Raw genomic sequence first — 21,636 nt, forward strand, 5'->3', positions numbered from 1 at the left:
AGATTGGAGTTTCAAGTTAGCACCTATTCTATGGGCTTGCTGTCCAGTGATTGTGGCCATACATAACTGCCTGGTCATACCCTGACCATAATCAACAGTGGAAATTTCGCTGCCACACCTTGAGATAGTGCACAGATAAATCAAATCATATCTTCGTCATCCCAGCACATTAAAAACTACATAGAATACCAAACTAAGACAATGTAGTGTATCAAGTAAAGCAAATGCATAGTATGACCTACAACGAGTTTCCATAACAAAGCAATATATACACAGTTATTACCCAATAGAGCATGATAAAGTGGAAATATGGAACCGTACGGACACAGAGAAATCACTCTAGGGTTATCAAACATAAAATAGAAAATCGTGCATGTTGATCGGCATCTTAATGAAGTAGAGTGAGGGGGGCACTCAAGTCTAGTTTAAATCACGAATAAATAATGTGACATTATTTGAGTACAGAAAATAAAATAATACTTAATAGCTAGTGAGTGAAATAACTACTAAGGAACAATGATTGCCTTGTTAGGAGAATGCACTGGTCACAAGTGCTGAGAGACTTATCCCATGTACATAAGGAATATGTTTTAGTTATGAGTTAGGTATGCTTGTAGCAGGTCGGTGGCATTGCTTGTGGCGAGCAGTCAGCTGTTGGCAGGGGAAGGTGGTGCACTGTGCGTGTAGTGTCACAAGGTGCTGCGTGCATGGGGCTTGTTCCACTGTACATTGTGGGCTGTTCATCGTCATAACTGACACCAACTTGCTTGGGATTGAGGCGTTGTTGTTGTTGTAGTACTTGTGGAATATGATGTGTTACTAAAAAGCATTAGACTGGCCCAGATCTTTACTGACTTCCACTCTTTCCGAGAGGTCTTTGCACTTCAAACAATATGCTCAACCAGGTCAGACTGCTGCGTCTCAATCTTCCCCATTAATTGGCTTACATCCTCAAAAATTTAAAATATCCAGCTACAGATGTAACTCCTGCATGACACCAAGGCTCTAAGATTTAATTGAGAATAGTTGCCATACAACTGGATAGAGAAGCACTAACAACTCAGTGGGAAGACCGGAGAAAACTTAGGACATCATCTAACAGGGAATAATTATCAAAATAAGTGCAGCTGGGAATACAAAATATCATACCATGACAAAAGATCTCTGTTGCATGTCAAATATTTGGGCGTGAAGTTGCACATATGTCCATATCACCACTCTGATTTGAAACTACAAGCATTTCCAGAAATCTTGTTCTGCCTGAGACTAACTTCTCTCTGAAATATAATGAGCTATTGCATTGCCTTGTCAGAACAGTAATATCTCCTGAGAAACACAATGATTTCCTCTTTACTAGTCAAATTCAAGCCCTCTGAAGCTGAGGCAGGTTACGGCCACGCTCCACAAAGCGCAACATGAGCTTGTCCGCCTCTTCTACTCTGCCATCTTGCATCAATCTATCCTTCACCTTGTCACAGAGCTTTAAGTCAGGTATCAGATTCCGGTTGAACATTCGACAAGCCACCTTATATGATGAAAGAGGGTTCCTTTCCTTTAAATAGGTCTCCATAAGAATGTGGCAGGTATTTGCATCAACTCTTGAAGCTGTCCTGAGGACGTTTCCCAACAGCTTATAAGCCTCGTCAGCATATCCGAAACCACAAAGTTTTTCAATAACCTGATTATAAGCAGTCTTACACCCCTGTCTTGAAAGCATCTTCTCCAGTAATTTCACCAGATCATCCACCCTACGTTGCTGACAAAATCGGTGGATGACTGTACGATACGTCACAGCAGTGGGAAGCACACCCCTATGAAGCATTTTATTGGCTAGATTAATAGCCTCTTCCATTCTTCCTTGTTTTGCCAATCCGTCTATTAGCGTTGTATATGTGACAGCATCAGGGTGTTTGTTAATCAAGTACATGTCATCAAGAACCGAAAGAGCGGCATCCAATTCATTCTTTTGACAGAAACCATGAATTAAAGTGGTGAAATTCACCACATTAACAGCACATCCTTTCTTCAGACATTCCTCCATAAAGTTCTTTGCTTCATCTGCTCTGCCTTCTTGACAAAGGGATCGAATTAGCAGGTTAATTTCAACGGGGGTAGGGAAATAGCCCTTTGCAATCATTTCCCTACCCACATCACAGGCTTCAGACAGTTTCCCTTCCCTACGATAGCCATGCATTAACACGCTAAACGTAATAGCATTCGGTCTCCACCATGACTCCTCACATAAGCTCATCATCTCTCTTGCCTCCGCGGACCTTCCACTCCGGCAAAGCCCATTTAATAGGGCAGTGTATGATACAGTGTTTGGCTTGCAACCGTACTTGTACATATGTTGAAGTAACTTTTTAGCTTGATCAGTTTTCCCTGCAAGACAAAACCCGTTCAGAACTGCAGTGTAAGTAACCACATCAGGATTACATCCTTTGGCAATCATTTCATTGACCAGTTCCTTTGCCTTATCTATTCTTCCGTCTTTACAAAAGGAGTTTACCACAGCACTGTAACCCACTTTATCCACTCGGAATCCTCTTTCTTCAGCTTCCCTTAAGAATCCTAACGCTTCATCAGCATGACCGTGCTTTGAAAGCATATGTATAATTGTATTATAAGTAACCTGGTCCGGCAATAAGTTACTATCTTTAGCCATTTTCTCCACCAACTCTTTCACTTTATCGGTTTGTTTCTGCGTGCAAAAGAATGAAATCGGCGTATAATAACTAACTTTATCTGGGGAACAGCCCTTATACGGCATTTCAGCAATCAGCTCTAATGCATCTTCAACTCGATGCACATCACAATAACCTTTGATTAAACAATTATATGTAACAACATTTGGATTTATCCCGACTAGTTGCATCCGCTCAAGAAACCTCAATGCTTTCTCAATTTTATTCCCCTTCACCAAAACATAAATTGCAGTGTTGCATATAGACAAATCAGGCTCAATTCCTGCTCTTTGCATCACATTCAGGATCTGCATTGCTTTCCTTAAATGTCCAGCTCGACTAAAAGAAACCATCACACAACCAAAATCTTCAGGTCTCCTCGGAATTCTTCTACGTGCCATCAGCTTAAGAATGCGCTTAGCTCCCTGGCACAACTTTGTCCTACTTAGAAGTTGAAGCATCACATAATAAATAATAGGGTCATGTCGATACCGCCATTGCTGGTCCGCCCAATAAAAGAATTTCAAAGCGACCCTTTCATCGGATTGAGACCTTAAGACAGCACAAATTTGCAGAGGCTTCAAACTTCTTAGCAAACGCCTCAATTCAATCTCAAGCTTTGGCGTCCAAGCCGACTGACGTTCAATTAATCTGCATGTTTCCTTAACCAAAGGATGTCTCATTTCATCTTCAACCCCTTCAATTCTTTCAGAAATTCCAACATTCTCCGCCCGATTCATTTGCCTTTCACTTTTACCAAATGAATCCAAAACCTTAAAATCATCATCAATACAGCCCAAACTACCTCCTCCATCTTCATTTTCTGACTCTTCAAACTCATCCACATTATCAAACCTACAACTACTAGCAGTTTCTTTAAAGCTGCAATCTTTTCCATTTTCATCACAAGAAGTATCAGAAAAGCTCAAATCTTTACATTCTTTAGAATCCAATTCTTCTTTTACAAAATACCCATCTCCAGTATCATCACAATGATCATTTTTCAAATACAAATTAGGGTTTATGTTTAGTCTAGGGCTATCACTTCTAGATGAACAAGAAGAAAAAAATGCAATAACTCCATTATAAGCAAATGGGTCTCCACCAAAATGGATTCTTGATTCAAAAGTTACAATTTTTCCAGAAAATTCAACACAAACACGATGATTACATGAACCAAACCAAAGAATCTTGAAATTGTTTTTATGCCTGGGCAAGGTTCCTCCAATTCTTGTGCATATATTTAACTTCAGCAACATTTTAATGAATTCAGTGAGATTCTAGACCAGTCCTATTAGGCAATAAGAAGTTTGAATAGAGCTTCAATTGCTTACTTCTGAGTTCTATTGCTATGGACTGGGACCAATTCTGCGAAAAGTTTGAAGCTTGACAGAAGCCTATGTCAAGCTTGATTGAGCGGGCCGGGGCATCCTAGTACATATTGGCCGGCCCTTTGTGTGCTTGGGCGGATCTATCAGCAAATGTTTAGAAATATTGGCTGGGGTAGCCATTTTTTTGACCGGTTGTTAGAGTTTATTTAGTATGTGAGATATAATTAAAAAAATACTATTTTTATGGGAAAATAAAATCTAAACAAAATTATCCCTACTTAAAACACAAAAAAATAGATACTTTTTCGGCTATTGAATATAAATAATTTCTAGTGCGGATAAAAAGTGATAATATCCCAAAAAATTGGCTTGCGTAACTACTTTTTGGATCGGTTAGTAGAGTTTATTCGGTACGTGAGTGCTATATAGAGATCCGAGAGAATTTTAGAATCTAAACATTTACAGAACCCATGATTCGTTCCTAGAATTTTAAAATTCTCTATATATAAAATCCTAAGTGCCCGTTTGGCCATAATATTTTTTTCACTTTTTTTCGAATTTTTTTTACTTTTTCGGAATCAGTGTTTGGCCATAAAAATTTTAAATTTTAATTGAAGTTGAATTTCGGAATTTTTCGGAAGTTGTTTTTCAAAAATTTCACTTCAAAACACTCACAAAATTTCAAAAACTCTAAATTGTATTCATGTCCAAACGCAACTCTAATTTTCTACCATTTTTTTGAAAATTTTTTCCGAAATTTAAAATTCTTATGTCCAACGCCCACTAAATTCTCCACGAGTAAAACCCCAGATTTTGAAGCTTTGTAAGTGAAAATCCCAACACACTAAACTCATCAAAAAGTGAATATTCGCTAATATCATTTAAATGTTAATGTCCACTCACTATTAAATTAAAAGTTTGGAGAATATGTATAGAGTGTATTCTTACCATAACAAATAAAATAATGTTATTTGATAACATAAATAATATGGCGAATAAGCTTACAGTTAGACATGTCGCACTTTGCTAACCAATTTCTATTTTCAAAAATTTTGGCCCCAAAATAGAAATTGTCACTTTCTATTCACTTTCTGCACTTGGGGTAACCATTGTTAAATAAGCTTAAAGAAGTTGAATTTTAGATATAATTTATGTAAGAAATTTGGAGTACATGTTGTTTTAGATTTGTTGAAAATAGTCTAAGGAGGCTATCTAAAAAATTTGAAGCCATTTGGGGGAAATTTGAATTGAATTTGAACAAGAATTACAACTGAAAATTGTAGAAGAAGTTCGCACTGTAGCTAGCGACGTTTATATATTTTATATATTAGTATACACTATTATGTAAGGTTGGTACATATTATTATACACTTTTATACCGAACTAGTTTTAGTGTACGTGCGTTACACGTGAACTTTGCGTGTATCAATAAAATAATGTATAAATATAAAATAATATAAATTATTGTGTAATACTGATGTCAGTATATAAATATAAAATAATATGACTACGTTAGTATTTAGATGTTTTCTCAAACGTAAATCATCTTTTAACCCAAAGTATTAACCAACATAATCTTTTATCCTAAAAAAATGAATTGGATGGTGAAAAGAATAAGACTTAAGCGGAAAATAATTCTTCCAAAATCCTATAAAAGCATCAAAAATAAAAGTAACAACAAACTAAACCAAAACAAAACTGCCAAATGTTACAATACTATTCTATAAAATAAAAAAAATAAAAAAGATTAAGGGACTCACATGCTAAGGCGTAACTCATATCTCGTTCAGTGAGCAACAAAATAAATAATAAGTTACCTCGGATATACTTTGTTGTGTTATTTTTAAAAGATCCAAAAGCTTCTAAGATATATAATCGGCAACCTAAAACTTGGATAAAGAAAACACAAAGATTAGACAATACCAAATTAAGAATATAAAAGAAGATGGTAAATAAAAGCAAAAGCACTAATAAGCAATAAAAGAGTTTGAATCACAATCAACGATTTAGACTTAATGAAAATATTCATATGGCAAACTAAAAAGAACATAAAAGAGAATTCAAAGCAAAACTCTTTTCAAGTTAAAGCTGTAATCAACTATGAAGGAAAAATAAGGTAAAAGACACAAAAAATCACTCTTAAAATAATAATGAAATCTTTAACCGATAGAGACTAAACCCTGGTGTCATTGAAAATTGGTAAAAATTATAACGCCCTTTAATAGGGATATTTCTGCTTATTCTTTTAATTTTTTTTCCTTTTGAACCCAATAATTCTATGTTACTTTTAATTTTTCCATATACAATGAGTATTCTACTTTTGTTTAATATATATAACTTATGTTTACCTATTTTTAGTAGCTTTAAAGTAGTGCTAATCTACGGAAAAAATGTAGTATAAATATGAGTACTTAATTTCTAAGTTTTGAATAATAAAAAAAATTTATAGTTTACTACAACTTTTAATATTAATGTGCTTGAAATAAGGAAACCTATATAAAATAAAATTTAATTGCTTTTAGAATCCTAAATATAAAGATTCTCTACATAATTCAACTATGAAAAATTTTAATAATCAGAATTATAGTTGATTTCAATGTCCCAGATATTAGGAAAATAATTAAATGATCATTCTTACATATTAGAAAAATATTTAAATTACTATTTTATCCAATGTGAACTCTATTTTTAAAGGGTAAAAAAAACGAACGGCATTTCGCTAAGGGCCTTCATACTTTTAATATAGTATAGATTAATGTATTATCTATACGTGTTTAAATATTGAATAATAATTTATAAGAGTATATAAATACTATTGTACAAAAACAATATTGGCTATGCGGGTATAAACAAAAACTATGACAACTGTATAGAGTAAAATATGTTCATATTAAAAGCTCACATAATAAAGCGACACATGGAGCAGGAGGCTGATGGAAAGCGAGACAAATGGCAATCAAGTCCGAAGTCAGCAATCTCGTTTGTTCCCGAAGGAAATGTTACTCATAAAGACAAAATAAATGCACGCCACTCGGTAACATTTAATTGAGAATATTCTATAGCATTAAGTACGTAGCCCATTATAGAGAATATGACATTTATAACCTGCCATTACACATTCTTCAATGGCCCCCATGATTGTCATTTAAGAGAGGCTTGATCCTGGGACCTTGTTCCCTAGGAGCAACTATAAATAGTGAGTTCAACAACCATTGTAAGGGACACGGATTTTCTGACAAGCTTATGCTATATAATGTTCAAAGCTCAATAATATTTTATCTTCTTGCTTATTAATATAGTTACTACTACCTCCGGAAGCTCTGCTCTCGGAACCAGGATTTTTGTTGTCTTATCTCGATTTCAACGTTAAGTCTTATATTCTTGCTTAATTTATTTATCATTTTGGGATCAAATCGATTCAATTATTTATAAATCACGTATAAATTCAACTATACTGTTTCACGGGTAAACAATTTGGCGCCCACCGTGGGGCTTAGACAGTTGTGTAATTAAGTTGATCATTGCATCTATTACTAACCTGTTTCATTCTTTGTTCTTAGAAAAAATCATTAAAAAAAATAGCAGATAATGATGTCAACATCGCACACAACATTAAGGCCCAAAGAAATCAGCCTCAGCACGAAGAGTCAATTAGTGATACCTGCAACAAGGGGGATGAGGCCACGCCGGTCCATGGAGGGCAATATCCACGACATGTTCGCGAGGCAACTCCTGATGATGCTGAAGACGAGCACGTCGCTGAAACAGTAGGGATCCTTAGGGAGCAACAAAAGGCTATTATAGGCCACTTCTCACAACAGGATCAGGTCATGATGGAGTTGAGACAAGCGTTGCCAGGCGCTTCCAACAATGCGAATAGACGGGGTCCAGTTACCCGGTGCTCCCGCAAACCAAACAATGCAGAGGGTAGACAACAATACCTCGATGGGAAAAGTCGACTTCGACAGGGCTGGGGGGAACGATAGTGGATCCAGTAAAGCCAATGAGAATGATCCCTTTAAAACTGAACTCACGCGGTTTATGTGGAAAATAAACGCCCGAATAGATCAAATTTCAGGTGCACCACTAGTATTGGAAGGACCGGACTCAAAGAAATACACCCAATTATCGTTTAAACCAAGCGCAACACCAGAATTGATCCCGAAGCGGTTCAAAATCAAAATGTCATATGTGCCGAAGTATGATGGAACTTTAAATCCTCAGGGGCACATCACCACCTATACAACAACGATGAATGGGAACGATTTAGCTCCGCACGAGATTGAGTCAGTCTTACTAAAGAAATTTGGGGAGACCCTCAGGAAGGGGGCCCTGACATGGTATTCGCTTTTACCCGAACACTCAATAGATTCTTTCAAGATGCTTGCAGATTCTTTTATAAAGGCTCATGCCGGGGCAAGAAAGGTACATGCTCGAAAGACCGACATATTTAGGATTGCACAAGGAGAGTCTGAATTGTTGCGGGAGTTTGTGACCAGATTCCAGAAAGAAAGAATGTTGCTACCGGCCATACTGGACGAATGGGAAGCTGAAGCATTTACTAAACGTCTAAATCCGAGAAGTTCCAACGATTCTTAGAAATTGAAAGAAAGTTTGCTCGAGTTCCAGGCTACAACATGGGCAGATGTTCACAACCGGTACTAGTCGAAGATAAGAATTAAGAATGAACAACTTGGTTTCCTGGCATCAACCAAGGGTCAGGACCGGGAGAAGAATAAGGACAAATCAAAGGATGACTTCGACACTGATCAACGGTCTTCTAGAGGATGGTTTTTGCCCTATGGAGGAACGTCATATTTTTTGTTGCTTGTTCTTCGGTCGGGTACTCCTAGAGGAAGAACTTGCACCGAAAGCATGCCCGATGATACCCGTTCGGGTGAAAGCCTCCTACAGCAACCTCGCCGCACTAGCAGGATCAGCCAAAACGTCCTCCTCGGGGACTGATAAATGGAGATTTTGACTGCTTATTAGCACCTTTTAGCTTTTGTTTTAGTCCGAAAGTATTGAATTGTATTCCGAAACTAATAAAATTATACAAATTGCAGGAATACTGGAAGTTTGGTCTCCAATGATGAAACGGTCCGTAGAAGGAATTCTGCGGCCGTAGAAGAAATTGCGGACCGCGGAATTCCATCTGCGGACGCAAACCAAGCAGTAAAACCCAACAGATTTTTAAGCAATGTGCGGATCGCACATGAATTATGTGGCTGCAGAACTGGGCTTTCACTAACAAAGATTCAAAGTTCAGAGAATATGCAAAAAATATCAAGTCCTGATGCCTTTGTGAAGTGCGGACCGCACAAGAAATGTGCGGCCGCAGAAGTTGCTTCGCAGTCGCAATCCAAAAATGTGCGGTTGCAAAACTCACCTTCCTGCCAAATGAAGAAATCTGTGGACCGCACATGAAATTGTGTGGCTGCAGAACCTCCCGAGGGGCATTTTTGTTCGTAATTTTTGGCCTAGTATAAATAGACGAATTTCACAAATTTAGGTCAAGTTTGAACATTAAAAGTTGTTGTAGCCGTTTATATTTACTACTTTAGGAAGTTTGAAATTATTTTAGTGTTTAAATATTAGATTTCATATAAAAAGGGGGGACGAAGGTGACCAAAGTACGTAACCTCAAGGTTTGATCAGCATACACTTAACACGCACTTGGGTTTCGAGGATGTTGAGCTGATGGAGTATTTGGAGAAATGTGCACTAAAGGAGGTAGTCCGTCCTTGGCTAGCTAAGATTCTGGCACCACCAGGACCATCACCACCATGGATTAACGATGGGGTTCCTATCCACCGGAACACCTTGAGCTTTGAGGTAAAGGAGTGGCAGACATTTGTGTTCAGCAGACTAGACCCGAGCCAGAATGAGACTCACCTTCCGATCCCTAAGGCAGTTCTAGTGGCTTCTATTATGGCCGGGTACCCAATCAATATGGGAGCCGTGATATTGGCCAACATCTCAGTGATCGCTCAACAAGATGACTCGTCCTACCCGTATCCCAACACTATTACAAAATATATCACCAATGCAAAGGTAGAGCCGAAGGATTATGACACAAAGGTGAAGCTAAAGAAGCCTTTTACTTGGTACTCACTGATGAATGAGAGCAACCCGAAGAAAAAAGTTTAGCCTCCTACCACCACATACCAGTCTGATGAGCCATGAGTGGTAGCTCCTGAGACAGTTGATGTTTCATCCACTTTGGCTGAGCCTTCCTCCAGTGCCGCAGCTATGCCTCCACCATCATCCACAACCTTTACTGTAGTTCCTACCACAGCTCCCACCTCGGCTTTGAAGCCAGTGCCTGTGCCTACTCACCAACTATCTGCATTGCGAGTCTCCCAGACATTGGCGGGTCTCAATAACTAGATATAGACAGCCATTGTAAAGCTGTCTGACTTGTCCAGTACTGTTGTAGTACAGTCCACCTCACAGGCATCACAGGTTCCTTTTGACATTGAGGAGACATTGAAGAAAATTCTGAGAATCAAAAGACTATCATGGACACCTTGATACAACATGGTTGGTGATTAAAGAGCTGGGAAAGGAAGTAAAGAACATAAGGAAGTCCTAAGCCAGCAAAAAGTCAGTGGACAAACTCCGGAGAGTGGTGACCAGGATTGCTACAGTCGGAGATCTCCCATTTGATATGCTACTTGACCCACATCATTTTGTCCCAGATCCTTTAGCACCATCTACACCGGTGGCACTAGCTGGCCAGTTTGAAGAGCCAGACCTTGCTGCCGACACTGGTGAGGCAGTGCGTCAGATGTTTGCCAACCCAGCCACACCTAGAGTTGAGGATGATGAGATTCAGTTGGCTGATCCTGGGGATGATGACATTGCTGGGGACACAGAGATGTCCACGGAGCCATTAGGAGTTTTCTTCACTCTTCCCTCTTTTACTCTTATTTTGCTAAGCATTGGGGATAATTCTTACTTTTATTCAGGAGGTGGAGTTTATTTGACACATTTGGTACTTTGATACATTTGGCCTGTAATAATTTGATGATATTCTCTCTTTTCTTATTTGTATGTATATATCTCTCTCTCTCTCTCTCTCTCTCTCTCTCTCTCTCTCTCTCTCTCTCTCTCTCTCTCTTACTATGTATATGTATTCTATCTTTAGTAGTTTTGCTCATTAGATTCTTTATCTTTGTTTTTGCTTATTAGCTTATTTTTATGTTGTAGTAGCGTTTAGCTCTAGTTTTGTTTAGTAGCTTCTTTTTTATATTTTAGTAGACAATAAGCCTTTGGTTTTCTTAATGCCACAGTTCTTTTCAAAGGTAGTTGTTGTGTGAACCGGGTGACTCATCCCAATGATGGATGGCGTGACAACCTTCTTAAGGGAATGAGTCCGTTTTTGTGTTTAGGTACTAATAGTAGTAGTAATAAATAAAAAGACCTAATTAAGTCATGCTCGAAGAGTCAACCATGTTTCAATTAGCACCAACACACTTTACTACATGCTTATGGTTAGACACAAGGTTTTTGAAAGAAATAACTCTAGTAGTGACTTTATGGCTCTTATGTTGACTTTGGCAATCATTGAGTGGTTTAGTTAGACCATAGTGATCTTTAAACTTGAATGGGATCGTTGTGGGCCTTCAACTCTGTCCTCTTTTACAATCTGGTTGCGTGAGGGGTGAGATAAATTATTGCTAGTCCAAGTATTCGTGCGAAGGGTCTAGAACTTGCCCCGAATGTGTTTCAAGGGAAAATCCTAAGTTTTTCTTTGTTTGATAAGTGATTGTAGGCTCTCCTTGGCCCATTTGAGTTTTTTTATTGCCAACCAATGTCATTATCCCTAGTCAACCCCTTTGAGCCTCTAGCCTTTCTTATTTAATAACTATGTTACAAGCCTGTACTCGTTTTGTCGTGACCCTCTCTTGGCACCCGAGCTTTCCTTAACACTCTTATGAAACAAATGGCTTAAAACATAAGTTTGGGGGATAGATGAGGAACTTGAAAAAGGTATCAAGGTAAAAAAAGATAAAAGAAATGATCTCTATGAGAAGAGACGACAAGTAAAGAAAATAACAAAAAGAAAAATGCAAAAAGTGAATAAGTGAAAGTGTTGAATGGATTCGAAAAGAGGTAATGATCCCAAACATAGAGAAATCAAAAAGGGAGAAAAAGAATGAAATGATCAAGAAATAGTGATACTAAGTCTCTCTAGTCCCCAATGAAAAGAAAGTGCCTCTAAGAATTGGCAAAGTGTGAGTCGAAAAAATAAAAATGGAGTGCTTAAGGAAAGGTGTAACCACTTACCCATATGGTATCCTACCCTAACCCAAAAGCCTTAATTACATATTGAAAGAAGTCCTACTTGATTTCAAACCGAGTGAGCTTACATTTGTGGCGATCTACATGAAGGGAAAGCCTATGGTACTTGAAGTCGTACTTGTGACAATCTTTTGAGAGAGATGAGTGAACCTTTCATAAATCTTTGGATTGAGTGTTAAATTTCTTAAGTGAGCTTGGCAAATGGAAAGTAGAGGAGGAAGAGTTTGTAGTCCAACATGGAGTACATGATAGAGCAAGAGTCCTTGATGAGTAAAGTCAATTCTTGAAGCTCAAATGTCACAGTAGAACTATATGTGCATGAATGCTTAACTTGTCGCCTTGTTGATAATGCATGAGTAGTGTGGGTAATTGTTGGTTCCAACTGATGTGTGAATGACTTGCCTTTAACTCGATGAAATGACCCTTAACTATTGGAGGAGGGAACTAATTTATTTTCTTGAGGTCAAGCAAAGACCTAAGTTTGGGGGAGTTGATAAATGGGGATTTTGACTGCTTATTAGCATCCTTTAGCTTTTGTTTTAGTCCGAAAGTATTGAATTGTGTTCTCAAAACTAATAAAATTGTGCAAATTGCAGGAATGCTGGAAGTTTGGTCTCCCATGATGAAATTCGACTCAAAAATGAGTGTTCCAAAACACAAGGCAATAAAGGGCGAAAAAGCAAAGATGTGCGGTACGCAGAAGGAATTTTGCGGCCGCAGAAAAGATTTCAGACCGCAGAATTCCATCTGTGGCCGCAAACCAAGCAGCAGAACCCAACAGAATTTTCAGCAATGTGCGGACCGTACATGAATTGTGTGGCTGCAGAACTGGGCTTTCACTGACAAAATTCAAAGTTTATAATATGCAAAAAAAGACCAAGTCTTGATGCCATTGTGAAGCGCAAACCGCACAAGAATTGTGCGGCCCCAAACATTGCTTCGCAGCCGCAATCCAAAAATGTGCGGCTGCAAAACTCACCTTCCTGTCATCTGAAGAAATCTGCATACCGCACATGGAATTGTGCGGCCGCAGAACCTCCCAAGGGTCATTTTTGTCCGCGATTTTTGGCCCAGTATAAATAGAGGAGTTTCACAAACTTAGGTCAAGTTTGAACATTAAAAGTTGCTGTAGCCGTTTCTTTTTACTACTTTAGGAAGTTTTACATTATTTTAGTGTTTAAACATTAGATTTCATCATTTTAATCTTTCATTATGAGTTTAATTAGCTTTTTTTCTTTATTTTCTTCAATTCCACTATGAGTAGCTAGATTTTTACTAGGGTTGTGACCCAACCCTAGTATGTAAACCTTATGGGTATTTAATTTAATGTTTATTTATGATTGAGTGTTGATTATTTAGCTTAATTCATGCTTTAATTTTTGAATTATTGATTCCAAATATTGATTCATGCTTATTTGACTTAGTCTCTACTTGAGAAAGAGGGACCTAGTCTAGGATAACTTGGCTAAAAAGGAATTGGGTTAATTGAGAGATTGATTAGCCTAATTAAAGGGTTTAAACTAGAGGTAGTAAGAATCTGAATTGAGCTCATATCAACTATTTTGATTGATACCCATTTGGACTTGAGAAAGCCAGATTGGGCAAAATCACTCTTTGACCAAGAGGTATTGAGTGGGTAACGTAGAGCTGAGAGCTATAATACACCTCCAATCAACAAAATAAGTGTTAACGTCTTTATCCCATTAGGCAAACACCTGGTTATGGTCACATTTCTAGGCCTTTAAACTATTTGGTAAAACATCAAAAATATTCATCTCTAGTCTATTTACCTTAGCTTGCAATCATTAGAGTAATAGTAGAAGTAGAAATCAAAACTCTATTGTGGAAGTGCAATTTTAGGTAGTCCGTTCGCTTGCTTCAAATATATACTCCTGATACCCCTTATAACTCCCAGTGGATTCGACCCTGACTTATAGTTATATAATTATTATTGCATACGACCGTATCAGATCTCTTATTGAGGTGTGTTGTGGATGTCACCAATTTTTGGCGCCGTTGCCGGGGAGTTAAACAGTGTTAGCTATATATTTGGGTTTGTTTTTGGAATATCTTCTTTTCCTTTCGTGTTACTAACTTGTGTGAGAAATCGTAGGTACAACCATGGTGAACAATAAGCTCGGAAATTTGCCTTTGGGGGATGTGGACGTCGAGGATGAGCAACTTGAGGAGGTTCCTCTTGAACCTCAAACCAATAGAAGAGGTTGAGTGCCTCATGAAAATATCCCCGCTCCACCCCTACCTCCACCATGAGCGGCTCCACACCGGATATTACTTAATGAAGGATATGAAAGTGCAATAGTCCCTCCCCATATTAGGGCAGGAGACTTCCAAATCACCAATGTGATGCTCACTTTGCTTGAGCAACGAGGTTTCTACACCGGTGCTCAAACTGAAAATGCGTACAAACATTTGAAGGGGTTTGTGAACACTTGTTGGGGGAGCAAACAAACAAATGTCTCCAAGGATGCATTGAGTCTAAGGCTTTTTCCCTTATCTCTACGGGAAAAAGCTTTAGATTGGTTGGAACGATTGTCGTACCATTCCATTCACACTTGGGATGAGTTGGCAGAAAAGTTCATTTCTAAGTTCTTCTCTCCGGGGCACATGGCTACTTTTCAAGATGAGATTTTGGCATTCAAGCAAGAGCTGAATAAACTACTACACGAGATATGGGAACGCTATAGAACAATGGTTAAGGAATATCCCAACAACGATATGATGGAGAACATGATTCAACAAACTTTCTATCGTGGGATTAACACAACCAACCAATGTATAGTGAATCAACTTGCCGGTGGGAACTTTATGACTACGCCTTATGCTGAGACGTGTGAGAATTTTGATGAGATGGCGGAAACGTCATCGGATTATAAATCTCGGGCCAATGTTCCACAAGGTGATCCAAACATGATCCACTTTCACAAAGAATTGCAAGACTATGGGCAAGCCATTTCTGAATTGACAATCACCATGGCGCAACTAGAAAAGGCCCAACTAAATTAAGTGCAAAATCCCAAGCAAGTCATTGCCATGGAGGGAGTGAACATGATGGTGAACACGAAGAGGACCAAAGGCCCACAAGTGCAAAATCAAGTGGAGAATTATGTGCAAGAAGATAGCGGTTTTGAGCAAGATGATTCCTATAATGAACAAGAAGAGGAGGTGCAATATATGAACAATTTTCAAGGGAAAAGAAACAATTTACAAGGCCCAAACCAATAACAATGGCTACCTCAAAACAATCAAGGCAATTAGAATTCTAACAATCAAGGCAATTGGCATAACAATAGCAATAAAAGGAATTGGCATAACAACAACAATCAAAGAAATTGGAATGGAAATAATCAAGGAAATTGGGGGGGGGGGATAAAATCAAGGCGGATGGAACAACAATCAAGGCAACTGGGGGTCAGGGTTTCAAAGGCCCCCGATGTATCACCAACCGAGCAACCTGCCTCTTTGTCCTCCCCATAGTTAAAGTTCTTAAAACAACAAGATGGAGCATATTGAAAATATGTTCAAGCAAATGATGGAAAAAAATGCCGATTCGGATGCCCAACTTGCCTCACACAACACATCAATCCGCAACTTAGAAGTTCAAATGGGAAAAATCTCTCAAGCTTTAAATTCTCATCCTAAGGCGGCACTACCAAGTGACACGGTAGTAAACCCAAAGGGTGGAAATAACACGGGGCATGCCATGGACATTACTACAAGAAGTGAAAGAGGTGGGAATTCACTCACCTCAAGTCAAAGGCAACTTGTGGATGATGAGCAAGTGGTGCAAGAAGAAGAGATCCCGAACAATGTGGTGCAACCTAATGATGAAGTTCTGATTGATATTGATGATAGCATGGAAGATACTCAAGAGGAAGTGAATCCGTCTAGGGATCACATTATTGACATACCTAAGCCGGTAGTGCAAAAGGCTAAGGCACCATTGCCTAAGCCTCTGCCTCCATACCCTCAAAGACTTGCCAAGCAAAATGGTGAGAATTCAAGAAGTTCATTCAAATGAGGAAGAGTCTCTCAATCAATGTGTCATTAGTTGAAGCTTTGGAACAAATACCTGGTTATGCAAAGTTTATGAAGGATATTGTGATAAAAAAGCAGTCAATGAATTTTGAAACTATCAAAATCACTCATCAAGTGAGTGCAATTGTGCATTCGATGGCTCCTAAGTTGGAAGATCCTGGTACTTTCATAATTTCTTGTACAATTGGAAGTGCAGAGTTTGCTAAAGCTCTTTGTGATCTTAGGGCAAGTAACAATTTGATCCCCTATTCGATTTTCAAAAATTTGGGGATTGGGCAACCAAGACCCGCCTCTATGAGATTGCAAATGGACGATCGTACTATGAAGAGACCTTTAGGAGTGATTGAAGATATCTTGGTTCGTGTCGATAAATTTATTCTTCCGGCAAAATTTGTCATTCTAGATTGTGAGGTTGATTATGAAGTATCGATTATTCTTGGGAGACCTTTCCTTGCTACGGGGAAGGATCATTGTGATGTTGAAGCCGGAGAACTTACATTCCGAGTTGGTGATGAAAAAGTGGTATTCTATGTGTGCAAGTTCATTCGGCAACCAAATAGCAATGAGATGTGCTCTTTTGTGGACTTGGTGACCGATGTTATTGTTGATGATACAAGCACTACAATCAATGTTGGTGATATGTTGGAGGCCGTCTTGATCAACTTTGATGATGACGAGATGGATGGCTTCATGGAATGTGTGAACTCTTTGCAAGGAATGGGGTCGTACAACTATGCACCCCACAAATTATCTTTGGATATTGAAAATAGGACAACTCCTCCTACAAAGCCTTCTATTGAAGAGCCTCCTACCCTGGAGTTGAAGCCATTGCCTCCACATCTTCGGTATGAATTTCTTGACCCTTGTTCTACTTTACCGATTATTCTTTCCTCTTGTTTGACTAACGTGCAGGTAGATTCCACTTTGGCAGTACTACAAAAGAGGAAGAACGCTATTGGATGGACTTTGGAGGATATTCGGGGTATAAGCCCCGCCTTTTACATGCATAAGATCCAATTGGAGGATGGTGCAAAACCATCTATTGAACACCAAAGGAGACTCAATGAGGCTATACAAGAAGTTGTCAAGAAGGAGATTATCATATGGTTGGATACCGGGGTTGTCTACCCCATCTCCGATAGTTTGTGGACTTCTCCGGTTCAATGTGTCCCAAAGAAGGGGGGCATGATGGTGGTCACAAATGACAAGAATGAGTTGATTCCTACAAAAACGGTGACCGGATGGAAGGTGTATATGGACTATCGCAAGCTCAATAAAGTCACAAGGAAGGATCACTTTCCACTTCCTTTCTTATATAAATGCTCGATAGATTGGTTGGCCATGCTTTCTATTGCTTTCTTGATGGGTATTCGGGTTACTAACAAATTATTATTGCTCGGAAAGACCAATATAAAACAACCTTTACATGTTCCTATGGTACTTTCGCCTTCAAGCGGATGCCCTTTGGTTTGTGTAATGCACTAGTGACTTTTCAAAGGTGTATAATGGCTATCTTTACGGACATGGTGGAGGACTACCTTGAGGTTTTTATGGATGACTTCTCGGTGGTTGGAGATTCTTTTGATTATTGTCTTGCAAATTTGGATAAAGTGTTGGCTAGAAGTGATAAAACAAATTTGGTGCTTAATTGGGAGAAATGTCATTTCATGGTCAAGGAAGGCATTGTCCTTGGCCACAAAATCTCAAAGAATGGAATTGAAGTTGATAAGGCAAAGATTGAGGTGATTTCTAAACTTCCACCTCCAACTTCGGTGAAGGGTGTACAAAGTTTCTTAGGCCACGCGGGTTTTTACCAGCGCTTCATCAAAGATTTCTCTAAGATGGTGAATCTGTTGTGTAAGATTCTTGAGAAGGATGCTAAGTTAAACTTCAATGATGATTGAATGAGAGCTTTTGAATTGTTGAAGTTCAAGTTGACAACTACCCCCATCATCACCGCTCCAAATTGGAGTGTCCCTTATGAACTCATGTGTGATGCAAGTGGCGTAGCGGTTAGGGTTGTTTTGGGGCAACACATCAACAAAATTTTTTATCCGGTTTATTATTCTAGTAAGACCATAAATAGCGCCCAAGTCAACTATACCGTTATGGAGAAAGAGATCCTTGCCATTGTGTTTGCAATTGAGAAGTTTCGCCCGTATTTGATGATACAAAAGTCATCGTCCTCACGGATCATGCGGCGCTTCGGTATCTTACGATAAAGAAGGACTCCAAATATCGGTTGATCAGATGGGTGCTTTTGTTACACGAGTTTGATATTGACATCCAAGATAGAAAAAGGAGTAAAAACCAAGTAGCAGACCACTTGTCTCATTTGGAAGAGGGGGGGCGCTTGATGGCCTTGAAATCAGTGACTCCTTCCCCGATGAGCAACTCTTGGCTATTTCAATGAAAGATGTGCCATGGTTCACGGATCTAGCAAATTTTCTTATGTGTGGAGTCATTCCGTGAGTTCTCTTCAAACCAAAAGAAGAAGTTCAAACGGGATTGTTAAGATTTTAATTGGGATGAACCATACCTTTTCCGGATTTGTACTGATGGAGTGATTAGAAGATATGTACCAGAAGAAGAGCAAGGTGAAATTCTTGGGGCTTGTCATTCTTCACCATATGGTGGTCATCATGGTAGAGAAAGAATGGCGTCCAAAGTGCTTAGTTGCGCCTTCTATTGGCCCACTCTTTACAAGGATGCTAGTGAGCTTGTGAAAAGATATGATGAATGTCAACGGGCCGGTGGAATCTCAAATAAGAATGAAATGCATCTCACAACCATTTTGGAGATTGATATTTTTTATGTGTGGGGTATTGACTTCATGGGCCCTTTTGTAAGTTTTTGTGGAAATACCTATATCTTGGTCGTGGTTGATTATGTGTCCAAATAGTTTGAGGCCGTTGCTTTACCCAACAATGAGCCGAGAATTGTGGTGGATTTCTTGAAGAAGAATATTTGCACAAGGTTTGGTGCTCCGCGTGCTATTATAAGCGATGGGGGGTCACATTTTTGCAACAAGGCTTTCAATACTTTGCTTAGCAAGTATGGTGTTACTCACAAAGTCACGACTCCTTATCACCCACAAGCTAGTGGGTAAGTGGAAGACTCCTATCGAGAGATAAAGAGTATCTTGTCTAAAACGGTGAATGCTAATCGGCCGGATTGGTCCAAGAAGCTTGATGATGCATTATGGGCTTATCAGACGACTTATAAAACACATATTGGAATGTCGCCATACCATTTGGTGTTAGGAAAAGCTCGTCATTGTAAGGCCCCATAAAATTTCACCAAGGAATTTAAGATTCCGTGGTGCCGAGGTAGGCTTACAGACTTTTTGGTTTGAAGAATGCACTAAGGAGTTAATGGAAATTTTTGGCTGAAGAAGGCGATTCTGCGGTTAGTTTCACGACTGCAGAACCATTTTGCGGGCCGCATAATCATCACGGAGTTGAGCAAAGAATTTGTTGAATTTAGAAGGTTATTCAGCGGTACATTATGCGATTGCATAGTTGTTTCGCGGCCCACACATCCTTCGCAGATTTGGCATGAAGAATTTTGGAGAGTGATTTTGCAGTCCACTCTGCGGCCGTAGATCTTGTCGCAGACTGGTCCAGACCAGCCTAGTTCTCGGCATCATTTTCGCGGACCATTTTGCAGGCCGCATATCTGTTATGCGGTCCATTTTGCGACCGCAGATTTGAGTTTGGAGGGTACATTTTCCTATTTTTATAACCCGATCATATTTTTGATAAATAGACTTAGGGGCTCATTTTGAAGCAAATGTCTGATGACTTTAGAGAGAGAAGGAGGAAACCTAGCATTCTAATCACCCATTATTGCACCAATCTTCACGAATCAAGGAAAACAATCACTAGATTATTATCTATCCAGGTAAGTCCTACTCCTAAGCTTTCATGCAAGAGGTTATGAGTTCAAGTATATTGTGGGGGTTGGAAATAGGCCATGCATGTGATAATAGATTGTAGTGTATGGTATTAATGAACCATTTTAGTTAGTTTCTTGTTGAAATTGGTTGAGGGGGGAAGGGATTATCATTGTAGAGATTTATAGTCTATTTTGCATACTAGGTGTTTGACAAAATTCCTAAGAGAGTTACACCATGTGAATCCTTCTGATTATTATCCAATTTTTGCTATCTTCCTGTAGATTGTTATTGCTAGAAGTGTTGGGACGTTGTAGTAACTTAAGGAAAGCTCAAACAAGTTATGTTGGCTAAACAACTCTCTTAGAATTGAATTCCATGATATTCCCGTAAGTTTCAAGTATGGTTGGATCAAGTTCCTTATTCCCATATTCCGAGTTATTCCCAATAAATTCGATTGTCCCGAGTAAGCAAAGTGTCGATAATTATGTATTTAAAATGTGTTTCGAATGTTTCTATCACATTATGTTATCCTTTGGAATGTGTTCAAGAATGATATGTGTATTAAAATATTATGACTTTGAGTCGTATTGCAAATGAAAGTCCATTATGCTTAACTTGGAAAGAATACTCCATGAGTCTAAAACTCCAACTGCTTATATGTGTACCTAAAGTCTTGATTTAAAATGCCTTGTTGTTGATAATCTATAAGGATGCTTGAAAGTGAAAGAAGTGGGTTGAAGATATAAAGTGTGGCCAACATTCCAAGAATGAAAGTTATACTTATGGTCAATGGTGCCGAGGAAATGAAATAATGTGAGAAAGGTTATGAAATAGGCCTTGATTTAACTATTCCAAACTGACTTCGAAAATAGATTTGCCTAAAATCTTATGTACCCAAGTTATACCCAAATGTGGTTGTTTTATAAAAATAAAACTAGTACTCCCTCCGTTCTAATTTATATGAACCTATTTCATTTTTGGTTCGTTCTAAAAAGAATGACCCCTTTCTAAAGTTAAAAATAATTTAGCTTAAACTTCCAATTCAACCCTTAATGAGAAGTTTTTATAACCACACAAATACTCTTGATCCCCTTTTTGACTTGTTTAGGACCAAAAATTCCAAAAGTCATCATTTTTTCTTAAATTTCATGTACAGTCAAACAGGTTTACATAAATTAGAATGGAGGGAGTATTATTTTCGTATTTTGAAAATTGTTATGTTTTAACTGGACATTTGGATATTGTTGATTGTGACTTGTTGTTTCTATGGTTTTCCCTTTTCTTATATTGGCATTCTACTTTGAAAGAGGACATTTAACTTTACATACTAGTACTATTCCATATGTACTAATATCCCTTT

General features: G+C 38.5%; 1 protein-coding gene across 1 annotated transcript; it reads right to left on the reverse strand.

Moving 5' to 3' along the window:
- Positions 1–388: 388 nt before the first annotated feature.
- Positions 389–4,128, reverse strand: LOC107776135 (uncharacterized). The gene is made up of 2 exons (XM_016595975.2): positions 1,150–4,128; positions 389–987 (listed from the first exon to the last, which is right to left on the reverse strand). Exon 1 carries the CDS (start codon positions 3,941–3,943, stop codon positions 1,364–1,366), a length of 2,580 nt encoding a protein of 859 aa, XP_016451461.1. The 5' UTR covers positions 3,944–4,128; the 3' UTR covers positions 389–987; positions 1,150–1,363.
- Between the last annotated feature and the right edge of the window lie 17,508 nt (positions 4,129–21,636).

This window comes from Nicotiana tabacum, chromosome 15 (assembly GCF_000715075.1).
Source record: "Nicotiana tabacum cultivar K326 chromosome 15, ASM71507v2, whole genome shotgun sequence".
Classification (NCBI taxonomy): Eukaryota; Viridiplantae; Streptophyta; class Magnoliopsida; order Solanales; family Solanaceae; genus Nicotiana; species Nicotiana tabacum.

Excerpts from the sequence above, each read along its gene's own strand:
- LOC107776135 (XM_016595975.2), bottom strand. The coding sequence starts at position 3,943 with ATGTTGCTGAAGTTAAATATATGCACAAGAATTGGAGGAACCTTGCCC.